Below are 16,314 nucleotides of genomic sequence, written 5' to 3'. Positions count from 1 at the left end.
ACTCCCAAAAGAAGACGGCGCGGGCTGTATGGCTCCAATTCCCCTCACAGAGAAGGTGGGGACGCCTCTTGTGGAAGGAACTGGAGGCTAAAGAGCCCAGGGAAGATTCGTGTTGGTCAGTCAGTCTGCGGTGGCCGGAGGAACAGCGGGGTCACCGGCCACGGGGCCTGCTTTTGCCGTCGTCCAGTGAAGTAGCTTGCTCGGGTTGCAAAGGACACCAGCTTCTCAATCTGGTGGTAGCAAATGTACAACACCCCGGCTTGTTCTGGAGTCTTAAAGAGGAGGGCGGGGCGGGGCGGGGCAGGGCGGGGCGGGTGAGGGCAATGGAGAGGTTCTCTTCGTCCTTCCCGGCGGCGGAGGAACGTCCATCAGACAGGTACAATGTGGAGGCCTAGGCTGTCCCCCTGCAGTTTCATGTGGTTTCCGTGGTAACTAGTGGCGGTCATAGGCAGCGGCAGCAGTGGGAGGTGCGGCGCCCCGGGATGTGGCACTATAATAATAAGGGGAACCTGAAAGTTAACACAGGAGAAGAATGGACTGATTGAAAGGACGCACAGTAAAATAAAATAAGAAAGAAAGCGAAGCGAGAGAGACAGAGAGAGAGAGAGAGAGAGAAATTAAAAGAAAATTAAAGGGATATTAAAAGAACTAAAGGCAGACATCTGGGGATGGGGGTTCATTGATGCAGGGGTCCCCAACCTTGTTCAGCCTGTGGGCACTTTGGGAATGTTGAAAATATCGAGCGTGTGCCCCCACCAAATGGCGGCCCATAGGCCCAGTCGCCAGATACTGCCGGGGTCCCAGCCAAGCCTCTTCCTGTGATAGAAATGTCTGGTTTTGTACGGGTGGGTGGACTTTGGCCTCTTCTGGAGCACCTCTGGCTCCATAGAGATGGAGGGAACCAAGGAACAGCTCTTTGCTTTGGGGAAAACATGTTTTGGGGAAAGAAGGAAGTGGGTGGGAGAAGACATATTGGCAGGCCCACGGGGACCATGCTGGGGACCTCTGCGTTAATGGCTAATATACGGAACTGAGAGGACATCTCCAGTTAAAGGGACCGGGCAAGTGGGTGATGTGAAAGACCTCTGCCTGAGACCCTGGAAAGCCATGGAGACGGGTCATGGCTCAGTGGTAGAGCATCTGCTTGGCATGCAGAAGGTCCAGGTTCAATCCCCAGCATCTCCAGTTAAAGGGACCGGGCAAGTAGGTGATGTGAAAGACCCCTGCCTGAGACCCTGGAGAGCTGCTGCCGGTCTGAGTAGATGATACTGACTTTGATGGACCAAGGGGGGTCTGATTCAGTAGAAGGCAGCTTCATGTGTTCAAGATGCCTGGCACCAAGGTCAGTGTTCCCCACGCTGTTTTGGGGACTGCGGAAGCGCTGGAGGTCTCCCTTTGCAGGATGGGGCAAAGGGGGGGGGGCTCCGGGTCAAGAGTTTTGTGGAAAGGAACTGGCAGGATGTTCAGGCTTGTGAGGCTGGGACCAGAGAGCGAAAGGGCATCCGATCATAGCAGTACCAATAAAAGGAGAAACAATACAGCTCGCTAGAGAAATATCCCTGTGGAAGGCAGGGGGGGAAATCTCCACCCTTTCCAGCTTGTTTACACAATCGGTTTTTGTGGGAAAACAACCGCTTAATGCCTTTCACTGTCTGATGTGTTTTCATGACCGAGGGACTAATCACAGGCAGACAAGAGATGGAATGGAGGGAAAAGACCCCCGGAGGATGGGAGGCCCCTTGTCTGCAATCTGCCTCACGTCAGGTTAAGCGGCAGCAGAGCGGGGAGGGGTTTGCAGTTCAATGCAAGTAGTTGGGGGGCGAGGAGGGTGTCGCAGTGGCCACATGGGTGTGACAAGCCCCTCTAGGGTTCTCTGCCTACATAATGGCGGCTCCATGATCTCTTGGCTCGGGCATGAGGATCACAGACTTGGAAGGGTGGCCCGGCTCAGCTGATCTGACTTCTGACTGCACCTTCTCTGCAAAGACAGGCAGCCTTTCCCGCCATGGAGGATCATGCAGCCTACAGCAGCCCAATAGATCAGCCCCGTCCCCAACCATCCAGGAAAATATATATCCATAAGCTCTCTTCTTCATGACTGCAATAAGTTAGGAGGTCCCTAGGGTTGCCAGGCCCAGGGTGGGACATACCTGGAGATTTTGGGGGTGGAGACTGAGGAGGGGAGGGATTGGGGAGGGGAGCAGCTTCAATGGGGTATAATGCCATAGAGTCCACCTTCCAAAGCAGCCATCTTCTCCAGGGGAACTGATCTCTGTCACCTGGAGATCTGTTGTAATCCCAGGAGATCTCTAACCTCCACCTGGAGGTTGGCAACCCTAGTCGTCCCCCTTAAACGTTTTTGACGTAAGTCACCTTCCTTTTACTAGCCTCCCAGTGCAACCCTAAGCAGAGTTAGACCTTTCTAAGCCCCTTGACTTCAAGGATGTAACTGTGCTTAGGTTTGCACTCTAAGTATTTCTTCATCTGTCATTCCTCTGCAGGAGCTCGATCTTCAGCTAAATGACCCTTTCACACATGCTGAATATTGCACTTTCAATCTACTTTAATGATTGTTTGCAAGTGGATTTTACCATTTCACCCAGTAAAATCCAGCTTCAAAGTGAACTGTGGATTGAAAGTGCGTTGTTTGGCATGTGTGAAAGCACTCAAAGCAAACCAAACTCACGGCGCCTTCTTGTTTCCACCGACCACGGGCCAGGACTGAATTCTCACCGGCGTGGCCCCCTACAAACTTCCTAAACTACCGTTCTCGTAACTGGGTCTCTTGCAGTCACATCTGGTCAATTCCTAAATCTGGAATGTCAAGTTTCGGGCAACAGAAACTTCCTGCGGCTGCAACCGCTTTAACGTCACCTCATCTGGATTCAAATTCAGTTGCTGGGCCTGAAATTGCATTGGACTTCTTAGAATAGCAACCGGCCGGCCAGCAATATTTCATCATATGCACTGTTCTTTGCATCTTGTGAGTATGTGTGTGGTGCTTTTTATAAAAGGAGAAACATCTCAACTGGGGAGGGACCCTAGTGGTTAAGAGAACTGCATATTATAGGGCACAGGAATCGCTTCCTCACAAGCTCACACTCACATTTCTGTCGCTTCGTTGTTTCCTCCTGAGCAAACAGTTATGTGGGGTTTCAAAGCCAGACAAAAACTTGGAAGGTTTGTTTACCCAGGACAATCGGGGCACAGGCGGGCACACCATGGGCCACAATGCCTGTCCATACAACCTTGCTGGAACGATATTATCTGTTCCTGGCCACAGCTAAAGCTTGGCCTTATGCAAACTGGGGGGGCGGGGGGTGTCTTTAAATGTCACTGTTTGTCATCAGTGCTGAGATACTAACAATGCTGGAATAAAATATCACTAAAATACTAACGCTCAGCAAATACACAGGTAGCGATGATGGTGGGTTTGTTTTCCATATAATCAGTCCCTGCCCATCCGCTTAGAGAGGAATGCCCTGGGAGTGGCTCCTCTCCCCCACCCCAAGTCCTCCTGACAGACCCCTTCTTTGTTGAGAGTGCCAGGTTTTCAAAGGCTCCATTCATGGCAACTCAGGAATCTGGGCTAGGCTGACCTGAGCAGCCGCTAAAAACTGGGACTTGCTGCGCTGTGTGCGCGCTTGTGTGCACATAAGTCGGGGGTGTGCGCGTGTTCTAGGTCCTCTCCAGATGGTACATGCCCTTGCCGATGCGGGGACTGATCTGGAGGCAGCATTACCCTGAACCGATTTCCCATCAGGTCACTCTCCAGATCGTCTAGGCCAGATGTAGCTGGTCGGGGCTTCCAGGAAAAATGTATTTGACTGTTTTCACACATGCTAAATAATGCACTTTCAATCTACTTTCAGTGCACTTTGCAGCTGGATTTTACTGGGCGAGATGGCTAAATCCACTTGCAAGCCATCATTAAAGTGCATGGAAAGTGCATTATTCAATATGTGTAAAAGCACCCTTTTTTGTGTCCCCGGCCTAAGAATGTGGCGGCACAAAGGAAACAATAGCTCTGGGTCAAACTCAAACTATGCACTTCAAGAAGAAACAAGACACTGGGATGATTGCTGCAGACCCAGAGAAGATAACTTCAGACTAGCTCTCTGAATGACCCCAAGAGAGGGGTGTGCCAAAACATCCTCCAAGAAGGTTGGACCAGAACCAACAGTTTGAAACGAAAACAAAAGAGTTTTAGCTAAACATTAAGAAGAACTTTCTGACAGTTAGAGCAGTCCCTCAGTGGAACAGGCTCTCCTTCCCTGGAGGATTTTAAGAAGACTAAATGGCCATCTGTCAGCAATGCTAATTCTATGACCTTAGGCAGATCATGAAAGGGAGGGCAGGAAGGGATCAGTCAGTGTTTGGCTCTCATGGCCCTTTCTTGCATGCTCAGGGAAATGCCGACTGTCACTTTGGGGTCAGGAAGCAATTTTCCTCCAGGCTAGATTGGCCAGGGATCCTGGAGGGGTTTTTTTTGCCACCTCCTGGGCACGGAAAAGGGGTCACTGGGGGTATGGGAGGGGAGGTAGTTGTGAATTTCCTGCATTGTGCAGGGGGCTGGTCTAGATAACCCTGGTGGGTCCCTTCCAACTCTATGATTCTAAGAAATAAGTCAGTGGGATGATTGCTGCAGACCCAGAGAAGATAACTTCACACTACCTTTCTTAATGACCCCTGGACAGGGATATGCCAAAATATCCTCCTTCGATAGCCGAGGGGGAAGGGGTTATGGGGCCTGTGAGGTAGGGTTGCCAACTTCCAGGGAGTAGCTGGAGATCTCCTGCTATTTCAACTGATCTCCAGCTGATAGACATCTCTTCCCCTGGAGAAAATATTCGCTTTGGCAATTGGACTCTGGCATTGAAGTCCCTCCCCTCCCTAAACCCCACCCTCCTCAGGCTCCACCCCCAAAAAACTCCCACCTGTAGCGGAGAGGGACCTCGCAACCCTACCCTTGAGGACATTTGTGGGGGGGGGGAAGCCCCTCCTCCCCACTCTGCAGCGAGCTCGAAACAAGCAAGGAAAAGGGAACTAAGAGACAAACAGCAGGGAGAGATCGAGAGATGGAGGTGGGGGGGGGGCGCAGCAGGTCGCGGGGCGGATACTCACTTAGTAACGCCGGGTTGCTGAACCTCCAGGCCTCGTTGTAGGTTGTGTACTGAGGGTGGCTATAAGGATTTCCTGAGAATTCGCTCCCTGGAAAGAGCAAAGGGGGCGTCATTCATAAAACACATCATGAACCGAGGGAAGAAAGAGGAGCAAAACTCTGCAGTTGACGGCAAAGGAAGGTGTGTGTGGGGGGTCTTGGCAGAAATAGGAGATCTCGCTTGCATCTTTATTTCTCCGGCACATTCACTTATGCCACGGATGCCTGGGGCCAACAGGCACCTTTCTTTGCCCTCCCTGGACTCTCCTGTTACCATTGGCAGGGTTGCCAACCTCCAGGTGGTGGCTGGAGATCTCCCACTATTACATCTGATCTCCAGGCGACAGAAATCAGTTAACCTGGAGAAAATGGCTGCTTTGGAGGGCGGACTCTATGGCACTGAAGTCCCTCCCCTCCCTAAACCATGCCGTCCTCAAGCTCCACCCCCAAAATCTCCAACCTGGAGCTGGAAACCCTAACCAGTGGTTGCAAAATTTGACTTAATCTTCACCTCTCTGGGTAATGCAATCTGGGCCTTATAAATGTCACTGTGTGTGTGTGCGCGCGCGCGCGCCATGATACTTGTGATATCCTTTATGGGTAGTGTTGCCAGCTCCAGGTTGGGAATTACCTGGAGATTGTGGAGGTGGAGCCTGAGGAGGATGGGGTTTGAAGAGAGGAGGGGCTTCAATGGGGGGTCTAATGCCATAGAGTTCACCTTCCAAAGTGGTCAGGTGATGGCTGGAGATCTCTGTCACCTGGAGATCAGTTGGAATAGCGGGCGATCTCCACCCACCACCTGGAGGTTGGCATCCTCCCCTTGGATGAGGTGGGTGGGAGCCACTGGGAGCTGCCCTGCTCTTTGCTCCTTTCCCCCTCCCGTTGGGGAGAGGTGAGGCCACATTGGCCTCTCGGTCCGCTCCTGACTTCAGCCCCCAGATGTGCTGCTGCTTGACCCCGCTTCGGTGCTCCTCCCCCATGTCGGGGTTGCCCCATGGCTGGGGACTGCAGCAGAGCCCCCCTAAGAGTGAAGGAAGGCTAGCCATGGGGTGGAGTCAGGACCATGGACCGAAGCCTACCTCCAGGTTGCCCACCGGCGCCCCCCTCACAGGAAAGCAAGAGAGGGGTCTGGTCCAGACCGGCCCTCCCTCCTGCGGCCTACCTGTGACGGTCCGCCCAAACCCCTCCTCTCCCTCAAGTACTGTCACCCTAAACTGTTTACAATGATCCTGAACTGCAGGTTAAGTAGAGGAGAAAGATCCCCTCTCTCTTCCTCTCTCCTGAGCAGCCGAGGGGATCCGGGGAGGGAGACGCGGTGGGCGGGAGACGGTGCTTATTGACGAGGAGTGAAAGGAAACGTGCCGCCAGATAATGAGCTTTTGAGCTCAACTGTGACCAAGAGGAACTGAGCTATCTCCTTCCCCCATCGCTAATGAAACACATGTAATTTCCTCATCAGTACTGGATTCTCTTTAACGGCTCCCCCTTGCAGCTGCCACCTCTTTTCTTGGTGACCTGTTCTTGTCTGGCCTTAAGAGTTTTCCTGCCAAAGCACAGGACGTGCCAAAGAAATTCCCAAAGAGAAGAGGGTGCCAGGGTGGAAAGAAAGGCCGGCCAGGGGAAGCATAACAAGGGCCCTGGCTAGGGTTGCCAACCTCCGGGCGCTAGCTGGAGATCTCCTGGGATTACAACAGATCTCCAGGTGACAGAGGTCCATTGGAAATTGGAAGCCTTGGAAGGTGGACTCTATGGCATTCTACCCTACTGAAGTCCCTCCCTTCCCCAAACCCCACCCCCAAAATCTCCAGGTGTTTCCCAACCCAGAGCTGGCAACCGTAGCTTTGGAGCGTGCTGGCCCAGACATTACAGGAGTGCTTTTTGATGAATAGCAAAATGAAGAGCCCCTGACCCACCAACTCAACCCAGTTTTAAAACAAGAGACTTGACTGTTTCTAGCACAGCCAATAAGAGTCAGGATGAATCACAGGCATAAAAGCCAGAGATGGGAATTGGTGAATCGGGGTGTGGACTCTCCTAGCACACGCACACTGGTTTCCCAGGAGGGGCTTTCCCCACACATCTCTGCCACTTCTACACCCCAGCTGGGAGGATGGAAAAAGCACTTCCTGTGCATTGTAAGAACCTCGTCATTAAAGACAACCCGGGCTCTGAAAGAATGGCCACAGGGGCAGTTTCCATTTCCTGCTTTCTCATTTTTTTAAAGCCTAGTTAGCTGCCGCCAATCCGAGGGGTTTAACTTGCATAACTTGAAGCAAAATGGACTCCAAGTTAAAGATGATAGTTCTTCAGCATGTTTCTGACAGTTTCTGACAGTTCAACGTCCGACTCACAATTACGTTCCTGCAAGATGCTTTCTCATTAGGGTTGCCAGCTCCGGGTTGGGAAATACCTGAAGATTTTTGGGGCAAAGCCTGAGGAGGGCCGGGTTTGGGGAGGGGAGGGACTTCAATGCCATAGAGTCCAATTGCCAAAGCGGCCCTTTTCTCCTGGTGAACTGATATCTATCAGCTGGAGATCAGTTGTAATAGCGGGGGATCTCCAGCTAGTACCTGGAGGTTGGCAACCCTATTTCTCACCCCCATAACATGTCTCTGCCCAGTCACGCCTGGCTTGCAATAAACTAAGAATGCCCACAGGTCAGTTTTGCTTTATAGAAGGCACTCCTCTGAAGGACACAGGCCTTGTGGGAAGCGGCCCTGGCTGAATGAGCCACCGCATGTCCACCGGCTGAGGTCTGAAAGGAATGCCAGCCGTCCAAAGCCTGCTTGTGCACAACTGAGAAGTGCGCGTTCTCTGCTATGGTGTGTCAGAGGAAGGGGCAGGGAGCCACGTCAGGTGGCAAGGGATGCACTGCCTAGGGAGGCAGGCCGGTACGCCCAAGGGCCTCGGCAGCGCCAGGACCGCCCTCGGGCACGCCTGGCTTCTGTCCTGATCCCAAGAAGAAGAAGCCCTTGTGAGTGCGTCAAGCAAGGAGGGACTTACCAGGCACCATTCCGGCCAAAGTGGAGGTTGGGTAGCTGCCCTGTCCAGTTGGTGGGACGTGGGGTGGGTAGCCAGGCAAGGTTGTGCTGGCCATGTCGCGACCTAGCAAGGAAGAAAGGAGGGAGAGCTCGTTGAGGGGGAGGTGCAGAGGAGGAGGAGGAAGATGGCCAGCCAGGAGGGAGGCCTCCCGTCTGAACAGTCGTGAATTCCCGAGGAGGCATTTGCCAACTCACACGGCTCTCTTCTCCAGGCCCTGCTCCTGTGTCAGGACAATACTACTCACCTACTGGACAGGCCCCTCACCTGGGTGGCCCAGGCGAGCCTGATCTCGTTAGACCCCAGAAGCTAAGCAGGGTCAGCCCTGTTAGTATTTGGATGGGAGACCACCGAGGAAGAAGTCCAGAGGCAGGCAATGGCAAACCGTTTCCGAACGTCCCTCGCCTTGAAAACCCCACAGGGTCGCCACAAGTCGGCTGCGACTTGAAGGCACTTCCCACTACCACCTTACAGGGTTGTGGCAAGATTACATATTACATAAGAACATCAGAAAAGCCTTGCTGGATCAGACCCAGGCCCATCAAGTCCAGCAGTCTGTTCACAGAGGGGCCAACCAGGGGCCTCTAGAAAGACCACAAGCAAGACGACTGCAGCAGCAGCATTTATCCTGCCTGTGTCTCAAAGCACCTAAGATAACGGGCCTGCTCCTCTGATCCTGGAGAGAATAGGGATGCATCATGACTAGTAGCCATTTTGACTAGTAGCCATGAACAACCCACAAACAAGATGGCAGCAGCAGCATTCTCCTGCCTGTGTTCCACGGCACCTAATGTAATAGGCCTGCTCCTCTGAGACTGGAGAGAATAGGGATGCATCATGACTAGTATCCCTTTTGACTAGAAGCCACGGATAGCTCCTCAGTGAACATGTCCACTCGCCTCTTCAAGCCTTCCAAGTTGGCAGCCATCACCACATCCGGGGGCAGAGATATTAAGAGCTTCGAGATTGGTAGGAACTATAGAAATGTTGCGGAGTATTTTGGTCAGGTTAATAATGGCACTGGTGAGCAATCACATTTGTATCTCGCCATTCCTACGAGGAACTCCCCCTTCCTCACAACAACCCTGTGAGGTAGGATAGACTGAGTGAGAGTGACTGGCCTGAGTCCCAAGCTAGCCACTACCCTAGACTGGCTCTCAAGATGGAGGAGGTCCACTCCTGAACACATCTGGATCAACATCTGTATCTCCTTCAAGAGAAGAGTTGCCCATGCCCAACTTTGCTCCACAAACTTCCAAATGGAAAAGCAGGATGATGTGTGTGTTTTACTCAGAAATAAGTCTAATTTAGTTCAATGGAATTTGTTTCCCAGTAAGTTGGCCCAGTAAGGCTGTAGAGGGCTTAATCTCAGTGCCCCTTATATAGGACAGGATTCGTGTATAGAGAAATGGCCTGTTTCTCTTTACCCAGACCTTTAATTGAAGCGTTCCGTCTACCGTTAAAGATATTTTTATGGTCCACTTCTACCCTGATGACTGTTTTATGAATTTCATTTCCAGCGGCTCAAAGATATTTTTATGGCTTGTTTTAATACTGATGATTTAGTGGTGGTCGTTCTATGATTTTGTTGTCTACGTTTTTACTCTGGGGCTTGTTTCAAGCAGGTCTTTGGAGAGGCGGCATATACATTTTCTAAATAAATATATAGACTTGACTTTGACAATTCACCCTGATCACAGAGGCTGAGATTCCTTGCCACAGAATTTTCTCTTATTGGTTGGGGGGGGGGGGATTAGTCATATATCTGTGCTACGTCTGCATACCCCCAGGAGTCAGAAAGCCGGCATGGCTTAGTGGTGAGAGTGTCGAACTAGAGTGTCGAACTAGAGACCCAGGTTCAAATCTACACTCTGCCATGGAAGCTTTTCTGGGTGACCTTGGGCTGGTCATACACTCTCAGACCATAGTCAAAAATAAAGCTTTGAAGTATATGTACATCACTAAAATCGACTGCATATGCAGTGAACATAAGAACACCAGAAAAGGCCCTGCTGGATCAGACCAAGGAGGCCCATCAAGTCCAGCCGTCTGTTCACACAGGGGCCAACCAGGGGCCTCCAGGAAGCCCACAAGCAAGACGGCTGCAGCAGCATTTATCCTGCCCGTGTTCTACTACACCTCATATCATATGCAGTGTCTCATTGCTACACCGTTTAAAATGTGTTATAGAGTTACGTTATGTTAAAAATAGCTAAAGTGAGAAACAATTGCAAAAATGTACATAATGTGCTTTGGAAGGTGGGCCTTATACCCCACTGAAGCCCCTCCTCTCTCCAAACCCCACCCTCTTCAGGCTTCATCCCCAAAATCTCCAGGTATTTCCTTACCCAGAGCTGCCAACTAGGGTTGCCAGGTGCCCGGTGGTGGTGGGCAAACCCCTGGCAATTCACCCCTCTGTCCGTCGACCACCTGAAAGTCTGCGGGCAAACGTGCACGCGTGCGCCGATACGCGCGCATGGCATTTCTGGTTTACAACTGGAAGTGCCGTCTTGCGAGGGGCCTTTTACTCTTAGTTTGAGTGGTAAAGGGCCGCTTTATGTATTTATGTAAGGGGCATTGAGATTAAGCCTCCAGGTAATTCCCAACCTGGGGATGGCAACACTACTGGGAGGTCGGGTTGCCAACTCCAAGTTGGGAATTTCCTGGAGATTTGGGGGCAGTGCCTGGGGAAGGCAGAAATTGGGGAACGGGGTGAATTCAGCAGGGAAGGGATCCCACGCAGTCCACCCACCGAAGCCGCCATTTTCTCCAGAGCGACTGATCTCTGTCATCCGAAGACTGGCCTTAATTCCAGGAGAACTGCTGGCCCCACCGGGAGGTTGGCCACCGTCCGCGGGAGGCCAGAACCAGACGGAGGGTCAGGAGCCCCCTGGGTGGGCCGGGAGAAGGGCTTGCCCTGTGCACAGAGGCTATCCCAGCCCCCAGGCACGGGGGCACCCCCTGTTCCTGCCTCGCTTTCTTTCTCTTTTAAAGCATTGCATTCCCCCCACCCCCCTGCCCCTAATCCCTTCTATCCCGCAGCATTTTTCAGGCGCTCTGTGTAAGTGAAACTATAATCTCTGGCAGAACGGGCTGCTTAAGCTGCTGAAGCATTAGGCCAATTCAATCCAGGACCTGGATTTCCTCTCCGCCCAGCCGCCAGCGAGAGGATTTCCTCCTGAAAGGCTGCCTAAAGCCCCGGCGATGGGAACGGCAGGGCCAGGCAAAGCCCCGGAGGGTTAAGAGACCGGCGAGTTATTTGTCCTCAGAATTTGGAGCCTAGTTAAGGCTGATCTTCCTTGTCAGGGTCTCTGGAAAGATCAACCCATCCCAGCCTCTTTCTTCCTCTGGCATTTTTCAGGCCTGGCAAGGAAAGCTATTTGACACTGAGTCTTACGAGGAGGAAGGAAGAGAGAGGAAGGGGGCAGTAAGAGATTGGGGTGGGGGTGAGGAGCAGCACATAGTTTCAGAGCAGGCAAATCAGGATCAGGCAGATCTAACCAGCTGTGTATCTTATCTGGGGGTGGAAAGGGCCATCCTGGCGACCCTCTAGGGTTTTCAAGGCACAGGACGTTCAGAGGTGGTTTGCCATTGCTTGCCTCTGCTTAGCGACCCTGGACCTCTTTCGTGGTCTCCCATCCAAGTACTAACCAGGGCTGACCCTGCTTGGCTTCTGAGATGTGTCAAGATCATGCTAAGAAAAAAAATCAACATCCAAGACCAAAAGTTATACAATATGAAGGTTATGTCAATACAAAATGTGTATATATTTATTACAGTCTAAAATCAAAAACATACATAAGGCCTCGCAATGGCCTACCAAACCAACATGCTTATGTAAACCTACAACACAAATAGACATAAAGTCACAAAATTAGACTTTGACCAAACGTGTTTTGGCCAAATGGCCTTCTTCAGTGGTCAAAACAATCTCAATTCCAGATTAAAAATGTACATAACTTTCTAAAACTCTTTATGACTGTAGGTACGTTGAGTTTGCAGGACTTACTCATCTGTTTTAGAGTTCCATACAAATGGGAAACTAACCCCCGTGTGTATTTCCCTCTTAAATGAGGAGATGTTATATTTTAGCCATACGTAAAATTGTCAACATCTCACAGTCATAAAGTAGTCTCAAAGTCTGGAGCAGTTATCAAGTATTAAGGTCAAGATCCTGTGACAAGATCACGCTAGCCTAGGCCATCCGGGTCTGTCTGTCTGTCTGTCTGTCTGTCATTCCGTCTGTCCGTCCATCCATCCATCCATCCATCCATCCATCCATCCATCCATCCATCCTTGCATGCCCTCTGCTTCTGGAAGTACTGCTGGGCGGGCAGGCAGGGCCTTTTTATTTCCCCTGAAGTTCCTCAGTGTTACTGGTAAAAGGAAACTCGAGTCGGCTCTTATGTGCTGAACATGGGTGACTTTAGGAATACTTATGCATTCCTAAAGCCACACGTCCCTATACACACACTTGCTGACTCTTTCTTTCTATTGAGATGCCCCTCGTAATCTCAGGCTGCAAACTATAGCTTACTGAGCTTCTGAGTAAATCTTGCTCTGGTCATGGGTGAGAGGCAGGGTTGCCAGCTCCAGGCTGGGAAATGCCTGGAGATTTTTTGGGGCGGAGCCTGAGGAGAGAGGGGTGTGGGGAGGGACTTCAATGCCATAGAGTCCAATGGCCAAAGCGGCCATTTTCTCCAGGGGAACTGATCTCTATTGGCTGGAGATCAGTTGTAACAGAGGGAGATCTCCGGCTACCACCTGGAGGTTGGCAACCCTAACGAGAGGCTAGCCTTCCTGTTGGAAATGCTCCAGCAAGATTGCATTAGAAAGAATAAAATAATAGCACTGCCATCAAGCCCCCCCCCCCGCACTGTTGGTGAGGCACCACACTTTGGTGCCCTCCCTCCTTCTCTGTCCACTCTGCTCTCCTTGGGTCACTTTTCTATGTCCACTGTCTCCAAAACCGGGGCCTGCTTCCCCACCCTCTTTGCCAAGTCTATTCAAAGTCAGCTCTATGCCCACGGCAAGCCTCTTCTTTCGGGCCTTCTGTCTTCTCACAGCCTCATCCAGGAGCATCGCAGCCCAAATCAGTGGCCTCCCTCGTCATCCAGGTGACCCGATGCGATGAGCCGCCTGCCGTGGGCAGAGGATTCACATCCCTTTGACCACCCAGCATAATCCCTTAGCGCCCTCCTGGGCCACACACACACACACACACACACACACACGCAGTCCCAGTGATTTCAACGGTATGGAAGTGACCGGCCTGCCCAGCCAGTCCCTGTGACCTTAGCTCCTAAGACATCTCTTCCTTCTCTTCCGCCAGAGTAGGGTTGCCAGCTCGAGGTTGGGAAATACCTGGAGATTTTGAGGGCAGAGCCTGAGGAAGACAGGGTGTGGGGAGGGGAGGGACTTTGGTGCCATAGATTCCAATGACCAAAGCGGCCATTTTCTCCAGGGGAACTGATCTCTGTCTGCTGGAGACCAGTTGTAATAGTGGGAGATCTCCAGGCACCACCTGGAGGTTGGCAACCTTATCCCAAATCCAGTGTGGCATCGGAGTGGAATGAGGAGGATGGACTGGCAAGGTTGAAGCCCCCATTCTGCCACGGAAGCGTGCCAGCCAGGGGCCTTTGGGTTCATGACAAACTTCCAGCCTAGCCCACCTCACATGATTGTTGTTATGAGGATGAAGCAGAGGAGGGGAGAACGATGCGATAAGCCATTTTGGGTTCCCTCGAAGAAGAAAATCCACACCTCTCTGTCTGCCCTCCTTTCTTTCCCTCCATGGTGCCCTGGCCTGGACGGCCCAGCCTGGCCCAATCTTGGTCAGCTCTCGGCAGCTAAGCAGGGGCGGCCCTGGCAAGTATTTGGATGGGAGACCACCCAGGAAGCCCAGGGCTGGGACGCGGAGGCAGGCAAGGGCCCACCACCCGCTGCAGGAAGCGTAACTCCCTCCCAGAACTCCCTACACAAAGACCGGCAGAACTCTCTCTCTCTCTCGCTCTTCCTCCAGATGCCTCCATGAAACTCATGTTTACATTTGAATTCCTCATCTAGGGTTGCCAACCTCCAGGTGGTGGCTGGAGCTCTCCTGCTATTACAACAGATCTCCAGCCAATAGCGATCAGTTCCCCTGGAGAAAATGGCTGTCTTGGCAATTGGACTCTATGGCACTGAAGTCCCTCCCCTCCCCAAACCCCACCCTCCTCAGGCTCCGCCCCCAAAACCTCCCTCCGGTGGCAAAGAGGGACCTGGCAACCCTATCCTCATCCCTGATCAAAGTGAAGCTTATGCATCTTACAAAATGCACAGTTAGAAGGAAAAGAATACAGTCTAGGGAGAAGAAGAAAATGGTCTCCCTTTATCTCCTTCCTTGATCTTCCTTCTGCCTTAGACGCTGCCTTTGCTGCTAAGAATCGGCCTTGCTTCCTGATCCGTGTGTTTATGGTTCAGCCCTCAGCTGGCTTAATGTTGACCTCCGACATGGTTCATTCCGGATTCCTCGAGTTCTTTCTCCATTCCCACCACCTGATGCTGGCCGGTCTTCATGGGCCCCCTGTCCTCTGGCGCCGCCTTTTTCCCTTGCCTACCCTTCCCCTGTTGTGCGCCTTCCTTCAGTTTGGCCCATTCTTTTTCTACGGATGTTTGGGCCGCTTTGGGACAGGGGGCTGTGCCGGCTGGGTTTAGCTCCAGCTCCAAGATACGGCTATTTTATTTGGGACAATTCCCACCTGGGTTATCTGCTGGGGCACTAAACACACAACGTTCCTGTGTGAAGGGAGCTTGCGTGGGCTCATCAGCTCTTCCTCGCTTTAAAACACATGAAAGCGGCCACCAGGAAGAGATGAAGATCCTGTTTCAGTGTCTACCAAAGAGAAACGTGGCCATTTTTGCACACAAACGGATCTCTATCGGCTGGAGAGCAGTAGTAATAGCAGGAGATCTCCAGCTAGTACCTGGAGGTTGGCAACCCTATGCAGGGAAAACACTGTCCGGAAGACCACAGGGCAGGGAAGTGGAAGAAACAGCAACCTGGTCATTTATTAAGCCTCCAAAGTAGGGTTGCCAACCTCCAGATGGTAGCTGGAGACCTCCCACTATTACAACTGATCTCCAGGCGACAGACCAGTTCCCCTGGAGAAAACAGCCGCTTTGGCCATTGGACTCTATGGCATTGAAGTCTCTCCCCTCCCCAAACCCTGCCCTCCTTAGGCTCCACCCCCAAATCTCCAGGAATTTCCCAACCCGGAGCTGGCCACCCTCCTCCCAAGGTGCCACCTTCAGGGGACCAGCAGAGTCCCCGGCAAGGTGTGCCCCTTTCTCAGTCACACCTCACTTCCTAGCTTTGACTAAGATACATCTGGGTCTCATGCTCAGTCTCCCCCTCCCCAAAAAACCCTCCCCTGTCCTTTGCTATAATAAACATATCATGAATCATTCATCTTTAACAGATTATGCAAATTGGGGGACATAAAATCAATAACAATCAATAACTGCAGCTCTTTAATTGCCAGAAAAGACATTTTTAAGAATGAACATCATCTGCAGCCCCTTCTCGGGTAATGGCACCATTAATTCAAGTGCTGGATCCGGGCCTAAGCGCAGCGAGAACCCCTCCTCCGCCCCCCGCCCCCCGTTCCCCACACCTCTCGAAATGTTTGCTCTTAATTTCCACTCTCCGCATTTCCCCCTCATTACCGCTGGCACACAACGCCGCCCGTTAATGGCGCCTGCTTTTTTGCGGCTGGGCGCCTGATTGAAAAGTTGCCTACAGATTGCGCTCTTAGTGCTAAGCGGCCACCTGGGAACGTCAAGCTGGGCCTGGAATGAACTTTCCTCACTCTTGGAAGCAGATGGATCAGCCGGGAGTGATCCCGAGCGGGGCCGGGGCTGTGCCAGGGCAGGCGGGCAGGCGGGTGGGCGAACAAAGGAGAGGCCGCTGCCGGGTCCGTCCAGAGAGGAAAGGCCACCGCCCTGGGCCCCGCCATCCCTTCCCTGCGCATCTCAGCCTTTGCAAGGGCCCGGCCTCTCCTCCCGCCTGAGGAAGAACTAGGGCTGCTTCTCCTGTCACAAGTGGAGCAAGAGTCTCCGCTTCAGAGAACGCC

The 16,314-nt window shown here is 52.2% G+C and overlaps 1 protein-coding gene across 3 annotated transcripts in view; it reads right to left on the bottom strand.

The window, feature by feature from the left end:
• Positions 1 to 313: 313 nt before the first annotated feature.
• PAX2 (paired box 2) overlaps positions 314 to 16,314 on the bottom strand; it is a 125,857-nt gene continuing 109,856 nt past the window's right edge. For 2 of the 3 annotated variants that reach the window (XM_056849435.1, XM_056849436.1), the window contains exons 8-10: positions 8,165 to 8,266; positions 5,125 to 5,211; positions 314 to 509 (exon numbers count right to left, since the gene is read on the bottom strand). In XM_056849435.1, the coding sequence (XP_056705413.1) occupies positions 433 to 509; positions 5,125 to 5,211; positions 8,165 to 8,266 (266 nt within the window). In that variant the 3' untranslated portion in view covers positions 314 to 432. The remainder of the gene's footprint in view (positions 510 to 5,124; positions 5,212 to 8,164; positions 8,267 to 16,314) is intronic. The other variant, XM_056849434.1, reaches the window with a different exon arrangement.

The sequence above is a fragment of the Euleptes europaea genome, chromosome 5 (genome assembly GCF_029931775.1).
Source record: "Euleptes europaea isolate rEulEur1 chromosome 5, rEulEur1.hap1, whole genome shotgun sequence".
Classification (NCBI taxonomy): domain Eukaryota; kingdom Metazoa; phylum Chordata; class Lepidosauria; order Squamata; family Sphaerodactylidae; genus Euleptes; species Euleptes europaea.
This window is presented reverse-complemented; position numbering and strand designations above follow the sequence as displayed.